The sequence below is a fragment of the Lonchura striata genome, chromosome 3 (genome assembly GCF_046129695.1).
Source record: "Lonchura striata isolate bLonStr1 chromosome 3, bLonStr1.mat, whole genome shotgun sequence".
NCBI lineage: Eukaryota > Metazoa > Chordata > Aves > Passeriformes > Estrildidae > Lonchura > Lonchura striata.
Genome location: NC_134605.1, coordinates 17,090,278 through 17,114,596, shown reverse-complemented (window position 1 = coordinate 17,114,596; position 24,319 = coordinate 17,090,278). Strand labels below are relative to the sequence as shown.

The 24,319-nt window shown below is 40.5% G+C and overlaps 3 protein-coding genes across 4 annotated transcripts in view; 2 read left to right on the top strand and 1 right to left on the bottom strand.

Moving 5' to 3' along the window:
• WDR26 (WD repeat domain 26) overlaps positions 1-16,646 on the top strand; it is a 38,040-nt gene extending 21,394 nt beyond the window's left edge. Inside the window, exons 11-14 of one of the 2 annotated variants that reach the window (XM_077781911.1) lie at positions 131-209; positions 781-910; positions 3,333-3,518; positions 16,394-16,646. In XM_077781911.1, the coding sequence (XP_077638037.1) occupies positions 131-209; positions 781-910; positions 3,333-3,518; positions 16,394-16,407 (409 nt within the window). In that variant the 3' untranslated portion in view covers positions 16,408-16,646. Of the gene's footprint in view, positions 1-130; positions 210-780; positions 911-3,332; positions 3,519-4,907; positions 9,844-16,393 lie in introns of those variants that run through there. The other variant, XM_021543295.3, reaches the window with a different exon arrangement.
• CNIH4 (cornichon family member 4) lies at positions 13,700-21,160 on the bottom strand. The gene is made up of 5 exons (XM_021543296.3): positions 21,042-21,160; positions 19,520-19,588; positions 18,624-18,736; positions 14,488-14,628; positions 13,700-13,901 (listed from the first exon to the last, which is right to left on the bottom strand). The coding sequence occupies exons 1-5, from the start codon at positions 21,108-21,110 to the stop codon at positions 13,874-13,876; spliced, it is 420 nt and encodes a 139-aa protein (XP_021398971.1). The 5' UTR covers positions 21,111-21,160; the 3' UTR covers positions 13,700-13,873.
• Positions 21,161-21,202: 42 nt separating this feature from the next.
• NVL (nuclear VCP like) overlaps positions 21,203-24,319 on the top strand; it is a 38,345-nt gene continuing 35,228 nt past the window's right edge. Inside the window, exons 1-4 of the mRNA XM_031504195.2 lie at positions 21,203-21,289; positions 23,222-23,295; positions 23,845-23,897; positions 23,988-24,084. Of these exons, the coding sequence (XP_031360055.2) occupies positions 21,233-21,289; positions 23,222-23,295; positions 23,845-23,897; positions 23,988-24,084 (281 nt within the window). The 5' untranslated portion in view covers positions 21,203-21,232. The remainder of the gene's footprint in view (positions 21,290-23,221; positions 23,296-23,844; positions 23,898-23,987; positions 24,085-24,319) is intronic.

The window sequence follows — 24,319 nt, the reverse complement described above, 5'->3', positions numbered from 1 at the left end:
TTTATAGTCATACAGTATTTCAGATTTGGAACTGTTGTTCCCTGATCATACTGCAGAGACAGGACATGCCTGTTGTCTTGATGCCGCATCATTGTCTGGTTATCTTGACTCTCATGTCTTATCATTTCAGAGTACAAGAGGATCATCCTATTATGTCGTTTACTATTTCAAAAAATGGCCGTTTAGCTTTGTTAAATGTAGCAACTCAGGTGAGTTGGGGATGTTGAAAGGAAATGGAAATAAATCTGCTTGCAACTGCTACCTGTTTTTAAATATTTAGATGTGAGTTGGAATGTTTGATATTAACGGTTATATATTGTGTAATGTGAAGGCCTTAATATTCATAAATACAGCATGGAATTAATTCTCTGACAAGAAGGTAATCTTATTCTTGTGACCTGATTTTTTTTTTTTTTTGACTGATTCATAGTCAAGAGTTTCATATTGGGAAATATGTACTATTAAATGTTATTGTCTGGCTGTTGCATTGAGAAGCCAGGTGTAGCAAGAACTGTGGCACTTTACATGTCTAGGGGCTCAGATTCCATATATCTATTTCTGATTTTGAAACCTTGGGTAAGAATAAAGCTTTCAGTGTGGAAGCGACCTACTGTGAAAGTTTAGTTTAGTAATTTGAAACATCTTTACTCTTTTCACTTAATAACAGTACTGAAGTTGGCTCTAAAGTAGTGCCGTGTCTAATTTTTTTTCATTGATCAGAAGAATGCCATTAATAATACTTAATGATAAAATAACTTTCTTTAAATTTCTTATTTCCAGGGAGTTCACTTATGGGACTTACAAGACAGAGTTTTAGTGAGAAAGTATCAAGGTGTTACACAAGGATTTTACACAATTCACTCGTGTTTTGGAGGTCATAATGAAGATTTCATTGCGAGTGGCAGTGAAGGTAACACCATTCTCCTTTGTGCAGAAAATTGGAATACTGTATCCTTCCTATACCTTCATCTTATAGATGACAGTTGCAAACAAAAACATTAGAAAAGCAAACCAACTGGCTCATGAAATAAATTTGAGGCATGCTGAGATTGTGGCATACTTCAAGAAGTAATTGTGGGCTGGCAGACAGAATCTTCTGAGAGGATGGCAGAGGTAGAACACATTAATGTCTCTTTTGTGTTCCTCCTCTAAAGCAAAAGCATCTGCACAGTTTTAATTAGAAGTGGGTGGGGTGTTCTTGATGGGGTTTTTTTGTGGTATGATATTTAGACTTCTGGTTTGAATTAAATGTACTTATGGGGAATAGCAGCTTCATTTGCCTGTTGAAGATACAGGTGTGGTGAGCTTATTTTAATTTCCATAGAATCACTTTAATTACAGACAGAGTAGCCTCAAATTAGGCAGTTGTTGACGTAGTCTGGTAGAGTTTCTTGGTGATTAAAGGCTTTGTAGTATGTTTTTATTCAGCTGTCTGTGGCAAGAGTAGAAATTTGTCAAAAGCTTATGTGTTGAATTGGTTCAGTTTTGTCACTGGGGTGGTGCCATCATCTGCCATGGAGGTCACTTAAAATTCAAGCTTATGCAAGGCTAAGAATTACATTTGTAATATGTAAACAAATTACTGCAAGTAATGTGTAGCACATAGTTCTTAGGAAACAAGGTTGGCCAAGGCATTTCCTACTCTCTGTTTTTGGAAAATATGAAATATATCTAAAAGAAAACCAAGTTTCACACTCTGACTATATCCAGTCGAATATGACTGAAAGACAGCACCTGCAGTCCTCCAATCCAGTGTGAACCTTTTTCCATGGCTGGACAAATGTCTTTGAGACCTGAGTGCTTGAAAGTTCAGAATTTAGCTATAGTTATGTGCAGGTGTAGCTACTGTAGTGTACCAGTCTTTTTGACTGGTTTGACTACCAGTTTGACTTCCATTGTTTAAAAACTACTGTAGTTGAAACTGGCAGTAAGGAACTGATGGTTTCTTAGATTTGAACTGTCTGAAGCTGTTGCCTTTGTGCAAATGTTTCTACTGAAACTATTTTTTAAAAACAAGCAAGCAATAATTACAGGTCATATTCTCATAGTTGGCTTTAAAAAGTAGTTGATCACATTGTCATAACCTCTTAAAACATCTTGTCAGCTAGGTAGGGGTTTTCCTGGCAATTGCATCCATAGGAAGAAAATAGAAGTCTGTCTCAGAGGGGAATTGACTGCTGCCTTAAAGTAGCTATCTTGTTTTTCCCGAACAAAAGTACTGCTTTGTCTTTAGGCATTGGTTATCTGACAGAGCAGAGGCTTGTGTGTCTAGTGTGTGAATTGTGTTGTTTGGTGAATGGCATGGATATGCAGTCCCCATGAAATCCTAAATGGAATGGAAGCACAGCCAGAGCATTGGCATCAGCCCAAGCACATGTGAAGGTGATGCCTCAGATGAGTTAATTCAGCACAGGACAAGAGTTACCACATGGGAAAAAGCCATGAGGCTGTTCTAGCAGGAAGGTCAGAGAGCAAGTATGTTTTACAAGGGGCTGGGAGGAGGAATAGAGGAAGACTGGTGTTTGCTGAGCCTTCAGTGGCATCTATGTGAAAGCCTTTTAAATAGATCAAAATACATTCATTTGGTTGGTAGACCCCAATACTAGGCTTTATGTAATACTAGCAATAGAAGTCATTAAAAGCTTCCCATCACAGACTAGGATGTGCAGAGTTTATTTGCATCTACTTCAATACGTACAAATTGATACCTTTAAATACCACACAGTAGTTGGTTGTTGAAGACAGCAATAGTTCACAGTTTGAGCCATTAAGCTTTAGCCCTCCCTCATTTGCTTTGTTTGCACTTTCACTGGAGTGTTACAGGCTTTTAGTGTTAAAATGTTTTTCATAAACTATAGAACTGTGATCTTACCTGGTACTCATCAACAGGAGGTGGTTATAGTTATTCTTAGTACTCATGACTTTATATTGCATTTACTAATTTGCAAATACAATTAATTTGAGGGGGGGAAAATCTGCAAGTCTTCCTTTTGAATAAGATTACAACTCCATACATGTAATTAAAGAGTAGTTTAGTTTCTATTTTTGCCCCTGTATTGACTTAATTGCATTACAGTCAAATGTTTTTCTTCAAACACCAAGTGTAGGAGATTTGCAGGTGTTAAAAAAGAATGTGTCTCTTAATGGAAGAGCTTTGCTTGTGCTCTTTTGATGACTTTTAAAAGAAAAATTTTGTTAGTGCCATTCCACACTGGAGACTCGAGTTTTTGGCATGGGTTTTAATGAGAGCAGTTGTGAAAACGCTGTTGGCCCCACAGGTGGGTCTGTACAGAGCAGCGCTGCTCAGGCTGCTTTCCATGTGTTTGGTTCAGATCACAAAGTGTACATCTGGCACAAGCGCAGCGAGCTGCCCATCGCGGAGCTGACGGGGCACACGCGCACGGTGAACTGCGTGAGCTGGAACCCGCAGGTCCCGGCCATGATGGCCAGCGCCTCCGACGACGGCACCGTTAGGATATGGGGACCAGCGCCTTTCGTAGACAACCAGGATATTGAAGGTAAAAAAATGTCGGACTGAAAAAGCACTTACTGCTTTGTTTTGGTTTTTCTAGTGTATGACTGGTGGTTTTTATCCGAGTTACTCAATTTGTGGTATAAAAGAAGACAAAACTGATTATTTCCAACATTATTCTGACATGGCCCTATAGAAAACTGTGGTGTCACTAAGACCTTAGGATTATATTAACTTATTTATGCAGACTACATAAAAACCTTTCTTTTGATGCTTAGGTTTACTAATGTACGATGTTATTAAAATTTAAACCACACTGCAAATTGAGTAATGGTATTGTAATGGTTACAAAAGGAATTTCCAGTGTCTAGAGAGAGTGTAAAGTTTTACCCTAGAGAACCTGTACAAGTTTGTATCTTTACTAACCATCAGTAACCACATGTGTCCAGGGGAGAGAGAGATAATGCTAATTTTTTTCCTGCCAAAATGCGCCCAGCTGTTCTCAGCCCTTCTTGCCTCCCCCAGATTAAAAAGATGACTGCTGAGGAGTTGTTGAGCACTTTATATGCTTCTGTCATTATGTATTCAGCCTTGCAGTGAGAATTTACAGGAGACATTAAAATGATATATAGTATATCCTATTGCCACAGAACCTCATGGATGAGACTTCAAGGGGAACCTGGGCAAAGTAATCAAAGAGAAATCATTAAGTGTTGGTAGATAAGTAAACACCTCTAGTTCAGAATATCCCTTAGATAAAAATGGCTAAAAGTTGGAAGGATGTTAGGAGGAAGAATTAACTCTTCTGCCTGCTCCAGTGCTTTGATACATGTACTTCTAGTCTTGGACTAGGTGGACCAGCCTGGCTAATCTGTAACACCTGGAATGGCCCCATAAGGAGTCAGAGCCTGTCCTCCAGCTGGTTTTACTCATGGCTTTGTTGTTTGGTTTTCTCCGGTGAGCTGCTTGCTCGCTCTTTCTTAGTTCCTCCAGAAAATTAACCAGTAAGTGCCATGAAAACCAAACCAACCACAAATGGATTTCTCATAGCAGTGCTTTCACAAGAGGCGTAGGTGCACAGAATATCTAACCACTTAGGAATCCTAAATGGGTGACAAGACAGCTCTGTCATTAGCACACTCCCCATGAACTTGTATGTAAATGTGTGTGACGTCTTTTTGCACCAGATGCTTTTTGAGTACCCACACGTAACATGCTAAAATAATTCCTAGATTGTTTTGAATAATTTTATGTAAAATAAGTAATTTTAAGCATGGAATTTAGCTACAGTAGAAGATCCATTAGCTAGTGCATGTTTGGTTAAAATTTATGTAAATACACTGTATTAATTACCTTATGATAGAAATATGAACTGTTGCTAAGACCTTCAAGCTGCGATTTCTTTCTTTCTCTCTATGTTTTTGTTTTTGCTCAGAGGAATGCAGTAGCATGGATAGTTGATGGCGAATTTGGAGCAGACGACTTCAGTTTAACTTAATTAGTCGTATTTTAAATGGCTTGGGATTTGGTGCAAACAAACATGATTGATAGCTGGACAGACATGCTCGTCATGAAAAAGAACCATTTCTGAAGCCCGGTTGGGGCCAAACATTTACCACCTTTGCTTCATAGTAACCAGTCGAGATGAAGCACGTCTTTAGAACTTTGTTGGACACCGTGTTGAAATTACCCCCCCATCGGTTGTGAAGAACTGTGCTACATTCAGGCTAACCATTGAACTCAGTATATATATTTTTCCCTCCTGCCTTTTTGTCTGGCAGGCTACTGTTCTTGTTGCTCTTCTGTGTAATGAAGTTTAAATGCTTGTTTGGAACACTTTATTTAACAGTTTAGAAGGCTTGATAGAAAGAGTGCTTTAGTCTGAAGAGTATACATTGGATAGGAAAGTATTTCCTTCTCTTGTTTCTCAAGTCTCTCTCCGCCTTACTTAGCTTGAGATCTTTGCAGCTTGGTTCATGGATTCTAGCCTTGCCCGTTGCGCAGTATATCTAACAATTGAGAGGATAAACCAATGAACTATGTCAAAAGCACTCTCAGTATCACATTTGACAAAAAGTTTTGTACTTTTCACATAGCTCGTTGCCCTGCAAAGGGGTTAACAGCACAATTTTTTAAAAATAAATTATTTATAGGATTAAAATGACTTCATTTGTATACATTTGGAATTTAAACAATGCAAGAAGTGTTGTGAAACACGGTATCACTGATGCTTTTCTGGAGTGTCCTGACCCAATCAAAAGCAGTGGCTGGAAGGAGATTTATGTAGGCAGTAAAGCTTGTTTCAGATGGAGGAGTTCACTGTCCATCTTAGTAGTTAAACTGTATTAGTTAGGAGGAAAAAAAAGCATTCAGACTGCACCTACCAGTGTAAGAGCTGAAATAAGAAGAGGTATTTTGTTTTTTTTCATTACATAAACATATGCAACAATGCTGGTGTAAAAGGTAGACTACACTTTGGGGGAAGAATGTGTTGAAAGAGTCCTTTCTTCACAAAGTCAACACTTTGTATAAGTAATTTACGTACAAATCATAATTAAACACTTGTATTATGATGGAAATTTTTTCTTTATTTGATAAACAGGGTGGACAGATTTTGTTGTTGAGACTATACTTTTAAGTTTGCAGATTTAAATGCCTCTCCCAGACTTCGTTGCAAGCTGGTGCCATGAACATCTTGACACATCTAGGATTAGTTCCACTAATGTCCCATATTAAGAAAAACCAAGCACTTATAGTTTAAATATTTATTCTTTTTGACATAAACAGATGGCCTGGCATCTCTGTGCTTCTGCACTCCATACAGATCCATTATGGGATGGCACTGGATTCCCTTTTGCCACCTTGGAAAGGTAGTGTTGGTACTGCTGTGAAGTAAAGAAGGAGCAGGGAAGGGCAAGCCACCAGAGTCATATCTGAGCAGGAGTGTGGACTTCATCCTTTCACGAGATAATGATTTAGTGTCCTTATTAGTCATGTGTGGAAGAAGGGTGGGGGAAGGTTTGCTGGAATTCCTGGGAAGAGAGGTGTAGCCACCTTGATGAGGGGAGTGTGGCGTTTCCCAGAAGAACAAAGGTTAGGAGGTTAGATTTTTTTTTTCTTTTAGATTCCAGCCATCCAATGGTGTTTGTCTTGCCTTGTGTGCAAACTTAAGCATGAGTTGATATTCTGATACTGTGGTTGAAACCAGCCCCAAATCTGACATATGAGTCTTCTAATACCTCCAAAACCAGGTAGGAACTTAATGTTTGGCCTTAAAACTAAGGTGAATGCTTTGATAGCAATTACTGTCTCACAGCACTGAGAATACATGTATAAATTTAAGATTATACATCAGTTCCTTCTTCCTTTAATCAGTTCTGGAGGAAATTCTTTATTTCCCTTCCTAGTTCAGAAAGTGCAAGATGAGTTAGGCCTGTGGCCTTAATGTTGCAGGAAAACACACAAGTTCCCATGATCAAATTTGAGTAAGCTAAACCTTGGGGTTTAAGGAAAAATTAATTACCTAAACTGTAAACAGTAAGTTGTAGAAGTGTTTTAAATGTTCAAACCATGGTATAATTCCTAAGCAATGCCAGCATGTGAATCCTTGGAAGTTACTCTTAGTATTTTCTTACTCTGGAACTTACGTTTTCAAACCAAATATTGTTTAGGGAGAGTAAGGAGAATAATGGTTTTGATGTCTCTTAGCGTCTCATGCAGTGGTCTGTCACTATGTACTCGTGGAAATAAAGTGGGAACTTTAGGCAGGATCAAATCAAATGCTGAAGGCTGGATCAAATCTCAAGTGCAGATTTAAAGTTTTATATGCACTTCAGGCATTTTTAATGTGGTGGCCATAACTAACCAGAGTGAGACTCCTTCCCTGGTACAGCTGCGGGGGGTGTGTGGGCTGATGCCTGCTTTGCACAGCAGTGCAATTAGGAATTTAAATGTAGGACCTCTGCCAAAACACTGCCCCTCTCTTCTGGACTTGGTTTGTCCCTCTGAGGTATTTAGAAGCTGAGTTAGGGCGAAGCACATGTGGGACCTCTCTCCCTTGGTGTCCTGGTGCAGCCATGCCATGTAATGGCAAGCTCCAAGCAGGTGGCACTGCTTCCAGAGTGTCTCAGTGCCAGCCTGTTTGCATCTCAGGGCTATGAGCAGGCAGGACAGAAAGGTGAGATTAAGCTTCATTTTGCCACACTACTCAGTCCCACAGCAGCTGCCATTAGAGATGTAGCAGTGAGTAGCACCCCAACCTGGAGATGAAAGACCAACCTAAATTATTTCCAACACACTGCATATTCACACTATGTGGATTGAAAAGTACCAATACTTTTTGTGCACAGACAATAAAATGAGACTAGGGCGGGGTGGAGGGAAAACCCAAATTAGTTTGCTCATTTGCAACACATTGATTTCCATGTGCTTAAAAATGTTCATAGACTGGAGTGTAAGGCTGGAACAAGTACACACCCACAATAAATTACTGTATTTCCAGTCAGCAGTCCCATGGTTTTAGAGAAGAAAATACTGTAAGTGTGTACTCATTTTGTAACTTTCTCTGGTCACCTGTTGGCTTCAAATATTCACAGTAGCCCCAGGTTATTATCAAGGCAGATCTCAAAAAACAAAATGCTGAAGCATTTTATTATGAATGTTCTTTAGCTGTTCAGGTAAGTAATTTTCAAGGCACAATTGAACACAAAAGGGAAAATGGTAGCTCTGTTCATGTTTTGGACGGGAGGGAAGTGGGGGAAATGACACCTTTGTTTGTAAATTCCCTCTGTCTTTTCTAAAGTTCTCCAACTTTAAAGTTAACTTCTCTTTATGATTGGAGCAAAGATGCAAGCTAGAAATCTGCCCAGATCTTGCCAGTTACTTCTCAACTTGGCTTCAACCAGGTAATGTTTAATAAAATTATCTGCTGTTGGGAGTTTGTGTCTAGTTGTGTATTTTTACACTGCCAAGTGATACTCCCACCCAAAATTAGTTGTAAAGGCTTCCTTAGCAGGAAGCCTGGACTCGTACAATTAGCTGTAGCTCGAGGGGATATGTTGTAGATCCAAATGGGGAGGGAGGTAGAGAAAAAATAATGGACATAAAAAGCAGGATTTACTGACCAACAAACTACTGTAACTCAAGGGGGAGGAGGAAAAATGCACTTTCAATAGTTTGTCCATATTTTTAGCTACAAAATACACTTGTATCTAAGTTCTTTTTGAGACAACTATTAAGAGGAGCACCCATCCCACAAATGGCCAATCCTCCTTTTGCCCTCCTCCTGTCTTTTCCACATTGGCTTGAGTCCGTTTTCAGCTGCCATACTTGATTTTTGAAAACTGCTACTTTTAACGATGTCTAGAAAGCAAAATCATTAACTATGACACTTTTTTTAAACAGGGTGGACTTAATTGAAGTGTGCAGTGTTGAACTACTGCTGCAGTAGCTGCCTCTAGTTGAAATAAACTGTAGCCAAGTTTTCTATCTATTCATCCAGATAATCTGGATTCAGTTAAACATGTGTGAGAGTGTTCCTCCCATCTGGTATGAGTGTGTGTGTGCATGTGTTCCATGAACAGACAGAGAACCAAATGTTCTAGGTACTTGTCATGTTTTATTGCATACTTTTAAGTCATGTGTATGTGAAGTGTCCTTTGACCAGAAGGTTTTGGTTAATATCAGTATATTTTTATAAATTTGAAATTCATTGTGCCCCATCTTTTTTCATAAACATTTTTCATTCTTAGGGTATATGTGCTAGATTTGGAACTTAACATTTTTAGGCACAGATGGAAAAAGTTATTGGCTCCTTGAAAACATATGGGACAAAATGGATCCTCAAAGCATGTATGTACTTACAAACCAAGCTGTAGAGATCAAGAAAAGAACTTTATTGTTGATCTCAAGATTTCTAAATTGTCAAGATTTATATGGAGTTGTGGTGGAACTAGTTAACACTTAGAGCTTTTGGTATGTAATGACTATTTGCTATGGACTGATATTAAATGTTTCAAAGGATTGCGTTCTTAAACTTTCTGGATTTTTGTTACTCTCTTCAAATATTATTAAGTAGTTAAAAATTTCTTTTGCTATATTACATTAAAAACATAAGAACTTTGGGTCTCGTATTTATTTTCACTTGTTTTACTAATTATTTACAGAACACCATTTTAACTTTTTTATTTTATAAATGTGTAGTATTTTAAACATATCTTTAAAAATTGTTCAATTGGAACTACATTAACTTCTGATTTGTTTTTATTAGGATTTTTAAAAAAAAATACACTTTTTCCATGTTGGTGCACAGCACTTAACAGAAATGTTTGTATTCCCTTTCTTTCAATTCAATAAACAATAAATAACTGGAATGAATAGTTCTTAGTTTCCCTAACTTCACTTATATGACTGACTTGGATGTTGATTTCTTGATCATTAATTATAGATTTCTTCTATAGTATTTCACTTCCTCGCTAGGAAAATTAATTTGTGGCAGTTTAGCTGCAGTTCAGTCACTCGGTGCTGTGCTCGGGCTCTCCAGGCTCTACTGTGTGCCTCTAACCCACCTCACCCTTGTGTTTGTGCTGTACTTTAGCACTTGACTTGCCATGTCCCAGGCTGTGCTTATCTCACTTGCTCAACATCTGCTCCCTTGAGGCTCCGTGAAATCCATCATTTCTCAATGCTTCAGCTTGCTCCAATACCACACTCTGGTTGCTGTAGGTGATTTTTGAGTTTTATGGGGTTTTTTCATACTTCATAGTAAGAAGGTGTCCTCGTGTCTCCTGCCTTGTTGTTCCCTCCAACTTGACCCCACGTTCTTGTCCCTCCTCCCTGTGCCTTAAACCAGAACCTCATCTTTGTCCTGCATTTTTATTCAGCTCTAGCTTATGTTGTGTTAAAAAGCTGTACCTGAATTTCCACTCTTTGTAGCTTTTCCAAACTCAAATCTTCTGCTGATGTGCATTGAATTTTTGAATTATTTTAACTGATGCATTGATCAGAAGTCTTTGCTCTCTCTAGTAGCACGTTTGTATTAACAGTGTTCACTCCCTTACAGCTTAGGCAGCACATAGATAATTATGGCTTAAATGCAGCTGCAAGAGAAGGGATGGCCTTATTCCTCTGCATGTCCTTTGTGCCACTTCTCTTGGCTGCTGGTATATGCAGGAGGGTTCTTGGGTTGCAAACCTACTTCAGCCATAAATTATTTACACAGCAGATGAAGGAAGTTACTAACAAACCCAGCCAAAAGAGCTGTGCTTCATCTGCCTTTAATGGGCTAGGAGAGTGCAAGAGAAACAGATATATGAATTCTATGGGCCTGTGACTTCTCAGCATTTGTGACATTTAAGTCCTGTGGGTTTGGGGTTTGTTTGGGGTTCTTTTTCCTAATGTATTGTTTGTTTGTTTGTTTGGTTAAATAATTCAGGTTATTTCAAAGAAATTCCACAAGGAACCTGAGAGTAGATGTGTGTTTCTTAATCAGCTTAAATCCAAACTCTGCTCAAGGAGAGCCCTCCCTTACACCTTGTCCCTGCTCTCTGTGCTGCCTGGTCACCTCCCTGCATGTCTCACAGGTGCCAGGGCTGTGATCCCAGAAGTGGCAGTGCCAGTTGTCTCCTCACTTTAAAAGACCTGTAGTGCTCTGAAAGGTAACCACTGAGGCTTGTGTGCCACTGTTCCTGCCAAAGCTGAGGTGGTGAATGTACTGATAACTGCATGGTGGTTTATCATATGTAGCCCAGCTTTTCCTACTGCTACCTCCGATGTCTATCACACCCTAAACTTAAAGGCATAAATGGTCTTTTGTCACTTGTACAACAAAATCATAGAGAGCTTCTTATGAGAAGAAAGAATTAGAATAAAGCTCTGACATTCCTGAACAGATAAAGATTTGCCTTTTTGGGCTTATCAGGGTTTCTGGTTGATTGTTAACCTGCATGTAGAATTACTACTGGTCAGACCACTGATTTACCATGTTCCAGAATACAGAACCATTTTAGAAAATCAAACCAGTAATTTACTAGACTGAGGAGGCAAGTATATTCTTGAAAAACAAATTCAATAACCAACAGTCTGTAACTAATGATTAATTAGGGGGAAACATGCAATTCTACACATTTTAATTAGCCCCCCAAATGTAGAATTCTTAACTGTTACATAATCTCTCTGAAAACTGATGCAAGATTATCATTTTTGCAAGCTGGCTGGGCTGTGGATTGTGGGTGAGGAAAAAAGGCTCAGTAGCATCAGTTAAAAGTTGGAATCCCTGCAGGACTTTGATTTATGTTCACTGATTAGGAGTTTTCTATCAGCCATAGATAATGGTGCCTCACGAAGTTATACCCGAGTACCTCAAGTCCAAAGAGAAATAGTCTGAGTGAATAGGAAGGAATCTGTCTTTGATCTCATACCAATTTACGATGATAGCCAGATGAATTTTTTTTTTAAAAATCGATCTCAAAATTTCTTATTGTCTTGAATTCTGTATTTAAGTTTGGGTTTAAATTACTCTGTTCTCTGCTGAAAAATAGAGAGTTTTTTTTTTTTTCTTACCACCATAAAAATCTTTATGCTCTGTGGGTCTCCCAGGAATGACATAACTGCAATATCCCTATTTCTAGCTAATTAATCATGTTTTTAGCTATTACAAATATATTTTTTCTGTAGCTGACACTGACCTCTGAAGATCTCTGTTGAAGCAGGCACTGATCCTGTACAGTAAGAAGGCTTTAACATTACCAGTGTAATTATTCAGCAGCATTGTAGTCTCTGAGACCTGCTGCTAAGGTTTTTTCAAGTCTTATAATCAGTTTTTGGACAGTCTACTGTCAGCAATACAGCAAGGATCTGACTTAGGCCCTTTATTCCAACACCCAAAATATGTCAAGTAGGTTTTTTTCACACACAAAATAATTTAATTGCCTACCATAATCTGCTAAGAAGTTACTGACTTTCTGCTCTTTTGAGTAGAAAACTCTCCTTTCTCCAGACCTACCTCGTGTCAGATTTGGCTTTAGAGAGCAATACTTTCTGTAGATTGATGTTGTCCTGCCAGGTAGTCAGTGGCATCCAGCTGGGGTAGCTGTTTCCTTAGTTTTTTTTTAACGAGCACAATTTTCAGCATTCATCTTAAACACTGCTTAACTTGGACTCCATCAAAAATTTAAAGCCAAACTCCTCTTATAACAAACACTGATCACAAGGTTATCTACAACTATAAAGCATCAGTGTTGCCTTTTCATGGCTAGCCCTGAAAACAATTGTTGACGCCAGCTGTAGACTGAAACCCCAAGTACTTAAAAAAAGCTCATAAATTTTCAGATGTAATTACAGAAATGTATTTTTTAAAGTGTTTTAATTGATGTGTTTGTTCCAAGAGACCTGTTTGCAAGCACATATAAAAAACTTAAAAGACAGTTATTGGACAGTGAGGGTACAAACTCAGGTTTATACACTTATCACTGATCAAGAGCTGCACAAAGAGAACTTGCTGGTGTCGCTGAAGCAGAGTCACATCAGAATTGGAGTAAGTGGAGTTATGGGTTACCAGACCATTTCCCTGAGCTAGACAGACTCTTGTTTCACCCTTTTGGCTATGCAAACAGCAGGTTCAGGGAGTAGAACTGCAGATGGTCTTTTGCTCTGTAACCAACTCCACCCCAGTGCAATATGATCGTATCTTTATCTGAATGTCCATGATGCACTTCAATGACAAAATAGGAGTTGAAGGGAAAAAGCAAGTATTAATCACGTTTATCTGGACTATTACACACAACTGTCATATCCACCAAAGGGATCTTAATCCATCCAAATGCAAGACTTCATATAGATTGCTGCAGAAGGGTGGGGAAAGGGAGGAAAATGTAACTTTTATTCCATTGATTTTTGTCTGGAAAGAGTACCAACACAAAGATGCAAGCTGTGTTCCTGTTCCACTTTGAAATCTGTTCCAAGTGCTCCTTTAAATTAAACTCTGATAGGACAGCTTGGCAGCCCGAGTCTCATCCTGACACCTCTCAGCAGGAATCAGATATCATTGCTGCACTTGAATGTGTTCAGGAACAACCATCATTAGCAGCTAATGCTGCTGGAACGAGTTTCCCTTATCACCTTTCAATTGCTATGAGGTCATTTCTGTAAGCAAGGATGTCATCTTACAGAAACAGCAGCTCCAGAAGTTTGGCTTGTAAAGTAACAAAAACAACTGCTACACAGATCCAATGCCTTTTGAAAATATTTTATGTTAAAAATACAGAAAAATATTTCTTGTTCAAAGAGGAAAAATATACTGCATGACGACACTGATCTAGGTGTGTTCAGGAGGTGTCTGTGGCTCCACAACCAGTCACTGGAGTGATGACCCAATTTGGCAGCTAATGGTTCTCTTTCAACTTCTCAATCATTTATCAAAGCCAGAATCATACTGTGACAAAACAGAAAACATGATACCAGTGGATTACTGAAGCTTGTGCAAGCAGGAGCAGCTCTCACTGTCATGGGAGAGCTGCACTGAGAGAACCTGAAATAGAAAGTCAAGGCATTTTCTGCTGTGTGCTTTGCTTAGGAAGACAAGGCTGCAGAATCAATACTGCAGCAGAGGAACAGCAGCTCTGCCTTGGAGTAAGTGGCCTTACTACAGAACACATCTATTTGTAACTCAGCCAGATGATCTTCGTTTTCAAAAAACAACTTGTAAAATAAACTTGATCCTCAAGAGTATTTCCTTTCTAAACAGGCCACTTACTGTAGGTGGTAGAAGCATGCATCTCTTTACATTGCACTTGTGGTTTTGAGGTTAAGGAATAGCCTGAGTTTCCAAACAGTGTTTGATCAGAATGAATAAAATCATATAATGAGCCCAGAGATAGCTGTCAAAATGTATTACTGAGGCTTAGCAGGATGCAAAAATCTAAGACGTGAATACCAGCAATTACACCAGTGGAACAGAGGAGATAAAAATAGCTGGCAGACAATCCCTTTGTTCCTTAGGAGCAACTTTTGAAACTAACCTGTAAAGGTACATGAAGAAACAGAGCAGATGAAAGCCCAGCTTAATCATGGCTTCTTTCATGTGTGATTTCAGTTGTCCTCGATTATGGATCTCTGTGGGATCAAATACTCCCATGTTTCCACTTGGCACCATAATGTACCTGAAAGTTAAAGAATTAAAAAAAAAACAAACCCAAACAAACAAAACAAAACAAAAAAAAGCACACAACAAAACTCAAAAATGTAATCACTGAAACATCAGGGAGTGTCAGGACAAGAGGCAGGGAAAAGCTTGCCAAGACTTTAATCTGAAGAGTTGTTTCACAGTTCAAGGTAAGGGAGTTCTGGATATTGCAGCTATCTCTGCCAGTACAACTCACAAATAATAAGAGAACAAGAAGTACTAAAAGCATCAGCCCAGCTTCCCATGTATAAATTAGAGAGATCCCAGTTAACAGCCAATTCCAGCTCATTTTAATTGCTGTTCACAGTTAGTTGCTGTCATGGAGAAAACACCCACCCACGATGGAAAGATGCATTAGATCAAAGGGACTGGGAAATAACCTAATTTAACTAAGAATCTGTAATTTATTTAGCAAAAGCCCTTACAGAGAAAATCACAAACTCCAGTGGTCACAATGAGATGGCATAAGCCAAAGCAAAGGACCTGTGCTGTTACCCCTGCCTCTGTCACAGCCATGCTGGGACTCCTCAGCACAGACACTGAGGCCAACAGGATGAGTCGGGCAGAACTGAAGATGTCAGGTTCTGCTGTCCAAACCCACATGGGAACAAAAGCTGAGTGGAATGTAAGCCAAGGAAGCATGAAACCAGCAAACCAAATGTTTACATCCTGTGACTATTGAGCCAGCAGCACATTCTCTTGTCAGAAGAATTTCTCACTCCAGCTGAGCTCAGGCTAGAACATCACTCAGATGTTATATAGGCTCTGCCTTTCTGGGATCAGACTCTTTCTATACAGGAATTTAATCTTTTGTCTTAAAGCTGGAGCAGAAATGTGGTCTCAGAACAGCACACTTGTTCAGTTTCCTTAGTATACTCCAGTGGCAACACTTGTAGTCCAAAAGACATTTCTCCACCTCTTACCACATTCATTTCCATAAAGGAGGGGAAGGGAAGGAAAGGAAACAAGCAACAGGGATGTTTTCTAGCAGCAGCAGGACATTAGGAAAGAAAAAGTTCAGCCTACAGCAGTTGTCTATCACAGAGGCACTGAAAAGCACTGCAGCATACTTGACTAATACCAGAGACAGTTGTGTCCCATTAAAAATAGTTCATGTTAAGTAACTCCAGTATGAAATTCCCTTCTAAATTTGAAGTTTTGAATGCTAGTTTTTAGTGTTACCACTAAAAATTATTGTCCATCTCCTGGGAATGTAACACATTTTATTGAAATTAAAGGAGGAACATGTTTCCTGTACCAAATTATCCTAGAAACAGAATGCATGTTTTTCTTCCATGTCTGGGATATGAGTGCCATAAAGACAGCATGCATTAATTCTGATTTTTTTAAAAATGGTGCAACTTAAATGATGTAACTTAGTTATGTAAACTGTGAGGCACTTCTTCCAAGAGGTCCACAAGGCAGGACAGCCTATATTCTATATCCAAGGAGCTGAGTCATGGATACAATGCTGCTCAATGCTGACAAACCCAGCTCAAGCCAGTTGTCATCCTCTACACAGCAAAAACACTTCTGCAGCAAACAAGTAAACTGTCAGCTTTAATAAATATATGCAGCAGTGCCTCCAGGATTTCCATTCAGTGGAAGCTGCTACCACAGCAACAGGATATTTCCCTCTAGATTTCCCAATTTTTAAAGGGATGTAGAAGTTCTGACCAGAATTTTCAGTGAATTGTAAAGATTTTTTTTTTTTTTAATTTTTTTTTTTTTTACTTTTCCAGTTTTATCTTCTTAAAGGCATGGCAAGAATCTCATTACTTGGACCTATTCTCTCAAGGAGATCTATATAACAAAGAAGAAAAATAAAGCTGAATGCTTCCCTCTGAATTTTAAAACAAGGAGAATATAAGACAAAACTGTCTGACTGGAGACACTGCAAAAATAATCAAAAAAAGGTTCACTATCATATGAGTGTGCTGAACAAGAAGGGCCAGTAGGATGTTACAATAAATAAGCTGCAACTTTGGAAGTCTCTCTTGATGCTGTTTTTGAGTAATTTATCCTTCCCAGGATTGTTTCTGATACCCTTCCCACACAAAACCTCTCCTCTCTCACTGAAATCCTTGAGAGAATTACTAAATTAAGCCAGACTGCCCATAGCTGCCATGCAGTCATTGGGATTAAGGAAGTTTTAAAGAAAAGTGAATAAGGGGAAGAGATTATCCTACCTTTCCTTCTATCACTTACACTGCAAAACAGGGGCTTCTTCAATCTCAACAGGATTCTTCTTCTCTTGTATTTCTAACCTAAATTTCCCCTCTTTTACTTTGGACCCTTTATTCCTGATGCTATCACTGCAGTTCCTAATGAGCTGAAATGCTAAACCCCACACTTGCTTTTGCAGGCCTCCAACTCCTTCACTAGAGATGGGATAGTCCAGGCTATTAATGTGGGAGAAACTCCTTGATCCTCAGAAAGAAGGGAGGATTAGTGATACAGGCCTGATATTTTGATTTCTTATTGCCTACACTGCACATCTATCCTGGATTTTAGGATATTCAGAATATTTATGCTATGTAGGACATATATAAAATGAGAGCTGTCAATACAAAACAGCAATCAAAGCTTACTGCCCAACAGTAGAAATAGAAATTTCTCTTTTAAAACTATCTTTAACCAGTTTTAGAAGCAAAAGCAAGAGCCTGCTTTAAAAATTAATATAGGTACACAAAATGAAGCAGCAAAGTGGTAACCAGCACAAGGAATTTTGACAGCTTCAAATAAAATGCATTCTGTCTGTGGTGTCTTAGCCTTGCCTAAATGAAACATCAAACCCTAAACTTGCTAGCAGATCCCAAACCAAATATTGGTCACTACAGGTCACAGCTGTACATAGAGAGGGGCAAACAAAACCATGCCCCGTGTGTGTATTTAGGCAACATTTATTTATTAAGCATAAAGTTACACTGTCTCATGTTTCTCCAGCTTAGACACATTTGAAGGCTTTGCTGGCAGCTCTGTAGGAAACAAGGGTGATACTTATGAAAATTTAGATAGCACAGCTATTTTGCCCAACCAGGTTGTCAGTACAGAGAGCCTCAACTTTATTGTAATGAGAGCTGTGAGACTTCCTGTTTAATTCTACCAGCAACTCAACCCAGCCCTGCAAACAGTTAGTCCTGGCAGGTTCAGGCAAACAAGAATTACAGCCACTTTCCATACCTGTACATTTAACATTTGGGTTCTTGTGTTCCCTCAGTACAGTGACTGGAGATAATTTGTGACAAATTCACACCCAGTTTCCATCAGCCAAACACCTGTGAAGGGTCAGTTCTCCACACACCAAATGATACCAGATAAAAAGAACATGGTTTGAACTGACAGTCCCAGTGATGCCACATGGAAATCCCCACTGGTAACTAAACCATTTCCAAGGGGGGCAGCCCAGTGTACAAAAAGCAGTAAGACACAGCTGTCCTAGGGTGAAAAGGCTGCAAACCTTCCCAAATCCAAACCTGCAGGATGGGGGGGGGGGGCAAAACCAGTGCAGATGAGGGGAAGGCACAAGTCAGTAAATGAAGGAGGATGCAAGGGACAGCACCACAGCCCCATGGTTTCACAACCATCAGCCATGCCAGCCTAAGCACTTTTATGCTGACAGCACCATCAGGAATGGCATGAAAACATAATTAACTCTGTTTTCAGTACTATTTCATAATCAAATTAATCTGCTATCATTTCCTATGAATTTGGAAATTACCCACAAATGGAGATTCCTGGGCACTAAAGAGAATGCAAGTAAAGGCCAGAAGTGTCATGTCCTTTACACTGCTGGATTTCTTGTCATTTTAACGACAAGAAATTATGTTAGTTTGATCAATGAAGACTGTTAGCAGCTTGAGAAAGCAACTGAAACATCTCCCCATGACATATTATTCATTTTTGTACTACACTTAAAGCTAAACCAGAAACAGTGCTACAAAGAAACCCCACAATCCCTTGAGCACTTACCTATATATATTCCATGTGGCCACTGGCAGGTTAAGGAGAAAGATGAACCAGTGCAATGAAATAAGCATTAATACCGTGACAACAGCATGGCCAATCACCTCAGGCACCACCCACTACAAAAAGGGAAAAGAGGAAAGAGTTACATGCACACATGTAAATTCCTTTATGAAAAAGACATCTATTTGGGATTACAATGTGATTATAACCATGCAACAGCAGAGGCAGGGTGTTCCATCACGGTGTGGACAAATTTAATACCTTCAGGCAGATTCCACACAAGTAAGCAGAAATCAAACCCTGAGATATTGTAACAGAGGTGCTTTTTACAAGCATCACAAACATTTCTAGAGAGCAGCTCTCTGAACACAACTATTGTACACAAGCATCCAAGAAAGAGAACTGAGAAAGTAGACAGAGCTCATTTGAAATCACTGCAGAGAAGAGTGGGTTCAGGGATTCAGATAATTAAAACCTCCACAAACAGCCCCAGGCTTGGAAAAGATAAGAAAGGTGGTCAATATAAAAACTGGCATCACAAACTGGGTCAGCCCCTGGCAATTACACGTTCTTGGATTGACAGGATTCTCTGCCTATCTCACATTAAGAAAAAGACACCTTTAAATCAAAGTAAACACACCCATGGGAAGGCCATATTGGTTTAATGCCAAGAGTTTTAAGCAGATTCATTTAAAAAGGTACTTTTGAAATGGAATTTGCTGAAAAATGGACATCCAAAAAAAAAAAAGAAAAGAAAGAAAAAGTAGAAATAAGGGATACATGCAAAATACTGCCAAACAGGGTTCCTCAGATACCCATCACACCCCAGTTATTTGCAATGCTCAGGTGAAGGATGTGGTTTTCTCAAAGCACAGCAAGTGCAAAGAAGAACAATTTACTTTATTGAGCTTGGAGCAGCACGATCTAGCATTGATGTAGTCACATTCCAGATCTGATAGTGTGATTATCTGAAGTTCAGGATAAGGAAACACTGTATGGTAATTCAGAATACACAAAGCTTTACTTTTAGCCAATAAACTGGGGACAACCCTCTGCTCTCAGCATTCACTGCCTTCCTCTACCTTGCTCTGTCAAAGGTGTATTTCGTTACAACTCACTCTTATTTTAGAGAGAAGGTTTGGCTACATTTTATCAGGACAAGTGATTTTATTATATTTTCTCCAGGGCAACTGTTGTACAAGTGCTAAAGTTCAGTTCAGCTCTTAAAACAGACCAAGGAGGCAAACTCAGTACTTTTAGTATCAAATTGTTACTACAACCCTTGAAACCAAAACTTAATGGGCAGGAGGAGCTAATGCACTTTTAAACTCTCCTCACAAAATTGTGCAGTTTTAAGCAGTGAAACTACTTTCCTTTTTTTCTCCCACAACATTTACAATATTGAATTAATTAACACTTTGCCAAGAAAGAATAAGAGTAACATTAATTACTGAATGAGCTTTCAGACAGAAAAGTCCTCTCAAAAATGTCTTAGGATGGACCTAACCATGCACCTCACCATGCTGTCCCCTGCAGAGCTCACGGTTCTTTTCTCTGAGGAAATGAACGCTAAGAGATCTTTTTCATATTCCTAAAAAATGGGAAAAGTCCGTTCATTTGTCAACATACAACTTATCTTCTAGGATGATTCTTTTTTTTTTTTTAGTGGTTTTGCCAGAACTGGGCAGACCCTTAAAAACCCCAATCCCATCAGGACTGAAAGAACAAAAAAAACAAAAAAAACCACCAAAAACTAAGAAAACTGAGAAAACTAAGGAAAAGAAGGCAAATCAGTGCCTTTACACTGCAACAACTCCAGCCAGCCAGCCCAGGCTGCGGACCTGTCCCTGACAAAGCAGATGGAAACGCGCCGGGCTCGCTCGGGGAGCGCCGGGCTCGCACGGGGAGCGCCGGGCTCGCACGGAGAGCGCCGGGCTCGCTCGGAGAGCGCCGGGCTCGCACGGGGAGCGCCGGGCTCGCACGGAGAGCGCCGGGCTCGCACGGGGAGCGCCGGGCTCGCTCGGGGAGCGCCGGGCTCGCACGGAGAGCGCCGGGCTCGCACGGGGAGCGCCGGGCTCGCTCGGGGAGCGCCGGGCTCGCACGGGGAGCGCCGGGCTCGCTCGGGGAGCGCCGGGCTCGCACGGAGAGCGCCGGGCTCGCACGGGGAGCGCCGCCGGCCGCGCCCCGCAGGCCCCGCAGCTCCCCGGCAGCTCCCGAGCCCCGCTCGCTCCCGCAGCCGCGCCCGGTCCCTCGGCCGCGGCCCCGCGGAGCTGCAGCGCCCGGCCCCGCCCCGCGGCCCAGCGCTGCCCTCCGCCCCGCCGCCCTCAGCCCCCCGGCCCCGCCGCCGCCCCAGCGGGCCCGGCCCGCCCCGGTGCCCCTCCCTGCCCGCGCCGCGCCCCCCGCGCCGCAGGAGCAGGATACGAAGTAGACGGAGAGGAAGATGAGGGCGCAGCAGTCGATCAGCGAGAAGATGAAGACCACCGACTCCATCCCGCCGCCGCGCCCGCCGCGCTCGGGCCCTCCCGGCCGCCGTAGGCACCGCCCCGCCCGGGCGGGCCCGCGCAGCGCGGCACGCTGGGAAATGGAGTCCGCGCTCAGGCGGGGTGGCGGCCATGCGGTGCCGGCCCGGCCGCGTCTCCGATCCCCGGCTGAAGCAGCGCATCAAGCAGGTACCGCCCGCCCTCCCCGGCACCCCCGGGACCCCCCGGTACCACCCGGTACCACCGGCAGCAGCAGCCGGCGAGGGGCTCGTGTATCCCGCTGTGGCTGAGGGGCCTTGAGCATCCGGCCCGCACTGTGGCAGGAGAGGACCGAACCACGGCCCTGCCTCTGAGGGTTTTAGAAAGGCCTTAAAAAGGCTTTAGAAAGGTCTATTGGTTTGTTTTATTGATTTTAAATTTCTTTAAAGTTGGGGGTTTTATTCTATCATGCTCCTGCCCTCTTTAGTAGCTCTGGTCTTGAGGCTGGCTGCTGCTGCTTCACATGTGGAATGAATAGGGCAAAAGAGTACTCAAAGTAATTCATATATATATATATATATATATATATATATATATATATATATATATGTACCTATTTTGTGTGTCTATGTGTATATATGCGTATGTATATATATATATATATATTTATATGTGTATATGTATACATGTGGTGTGTATATATACACCTATACATCTGCATGTGTAAATGGTGTGTGTATATGTATATATTTGGACCTTAGGAAGAACTTCACAGAAAGGGTGATCAAACATTGGAATGCGCTGCCCAGGAGGTGGTGGAGTCGCCGTCCCTGGAGGTGTTTAAGGAAGGACTGGACTTGGCACTCAGTGCCGTGGTCTGGTGGACAGGTGGTGATCAGTCAGGGGTTGGACTTGATGGTCCCAGGGGTCTTTTCCAACCTAAATGATCCTGCGGTTCTGTGATACTGGCAAATGCTGTTTGTATTTGGAAATATGCTCGGTGATTTTATTGAACAGCTGAGAAAAGGGCAAAATGGGATTACTTCGCAAATACATGGGACAACAGGGAAAACTGTGATTCCTTCAAGTGCATCTTATCACATCTTATGATGGTTTATAATGACTTTGTAGCTTGAACACCAGGTTTCTGAGCCTCTGTATAAATGCACTCCACTTCTAATTCCTTAAAATGAGACAGTGGCTGCTTGGTTTAATTCGCAAGATCACACTGAGTGTGTCTTGACTATTCCAAAGTGGAAAGCCCAGCTGGGTTTATGGTAGCCTTGATGTTTTGTGCTGAGCAGGAGCTGCCCATAGGTGATCTGAAGTGCAGCAGAATTTTAAAAGCTAAATACGTATTCAGTTTGAGTGTTTTGTATTGAGTTATAAATTTAAATGAGGGTTTGAAATCCTCCTTGCTCTGACATTTGTGATACCGGATCTTTTAGGATGATTCTGGATTTTCTTCCTCTTTTTCAAGAAGGAATCCATCTTTATGGTATCAAAAGTTCTTGCTGCTGATTTGGAGAGTGGGGGAAGAAAGCAAATGGAGTACAGTTGTACATGAAATTTAGTACATTTTCTCACACTTTCATAAATGGGGTTTGAAAATGGGTTGGATTAGCTGCTGTCAGAGCAATAAAAATGTTTGAGAGAGAGAATTCACTTTCTTAACATAGTTCTCTGTAGTGCTCTCTGAAACGTCTTGTAAAGATTAAAGTTGTTCTTATGAGAGTATCCCTGCTGATTCACATAGATGGTTTCATTTTTAGGGCAGGAGATCTAAACCAAAAGGAGGATAACTGAGGGGAACCAGGACAATAAGATGGTGTTGGGTCAGCTCTGTTACTTTTATTTAGCTTTCTTGCTAAATAAAAGTAACAGAGCTGACCCAAGAGAAGTGATCAAATTCCCCAGGTGTAGGATGCTGCCTTTCCCCAGGAAGCAGAGCTGCCCAGTAATCTGTGCTTTAATAAGCATTTCCTATGTCATTGGGGAATACTTTCTGGTGTGTTCCAAGGCGTGAAAAGCTGATTCTGATTTCTAAGGAGGGAAGAATTTAAAATAGGTATATTTGGTAGAGCTGTTCTGGTGAAGTGATTGACAAAGATTTTATTCCCTGCTTAAAATTCTTCATTTCAGTATCTTGCAAGTAGTAAATGTGGGGAGTATGTTGACATTGGAATTCTAGCATCTGATTTGCAGAAAACCTACAGGTGAGCCAAGTTTTGTCTTCTTGTATCCTGTGTTCAAAATGTAGAATATATTAGTCTGATCCATTACATTCATTATGAAAGTTATAATTTTCTTTTATGATACCTTCATTAGCAGTTGTTGAGGTTGATTGAAACAATGAGATTATTTCCCTCTGTTGATATATTAATGACCCATATTTTATTAATGCATTGGCATTATAAGATCTAGCTGTGGTTTGTGTTTTTTATGGGATGATTTTTTTGTTTGTTTTAAATAAAAAGCTGCAGATTAGTTGCAGCATGTTGGGGTTTACCCCAGTAAGTTTAAAATGTGAGAGAAAATGACACCTCAGTGGAGACATGGGGGAGGAATAGAGGATCCAGTAAGACACTAATTAATACCTTGCCTGGTTGCTCAGCAGGATGATCACGTTTTTGCCCAGGTAGTTTTTAATAAGAACCTGGGTGGAAGCTTGAGAATCAACTTCCCATGTACCTTTTCCACTAGGAATGACATTATGTTGAAGGAAAAATCATTTGGTGCAACCTGTTTATTTTGGTTTTTTTCAGTGTAGATTATGGACGAAGAAAAAGAAATGCCTTTAGGATACAAGTTGCAAAAGGTAGATTTGTTAATATTGTGTCCAAGATTCCAAATTCTTTGATTGTGCTTTGGCTGTTAATTCTTAACATGGTTGAACTTTTTCTTGCAGTGTTTGAAATAATCAGTAATGAGAAAGAACGTGAAGATTTGGCAGTTTTAGAATCTGAACATGTGGCAAAAAGAGCAAGACAACAAGAAAAAAATGAGTAAGAAGAATTTTTACCACTAGATTAATAATGTCATTGCTATTACTGTTTCTTTAAAGCTTTCTGGGTTTGGTTTATTATATTTTGATTGCTTCGAGGCTGCAGGTGGATCCCATAGGCTTGTGTTCTTCAGAAGTTACCTATAGTTATTGGAAACTTTTTTGGTGCTGAAGACAAGCAGATATCAAAGCCAATTATGATTTCTCTGCTGTGGGGAACATACAGCCCTGAATTA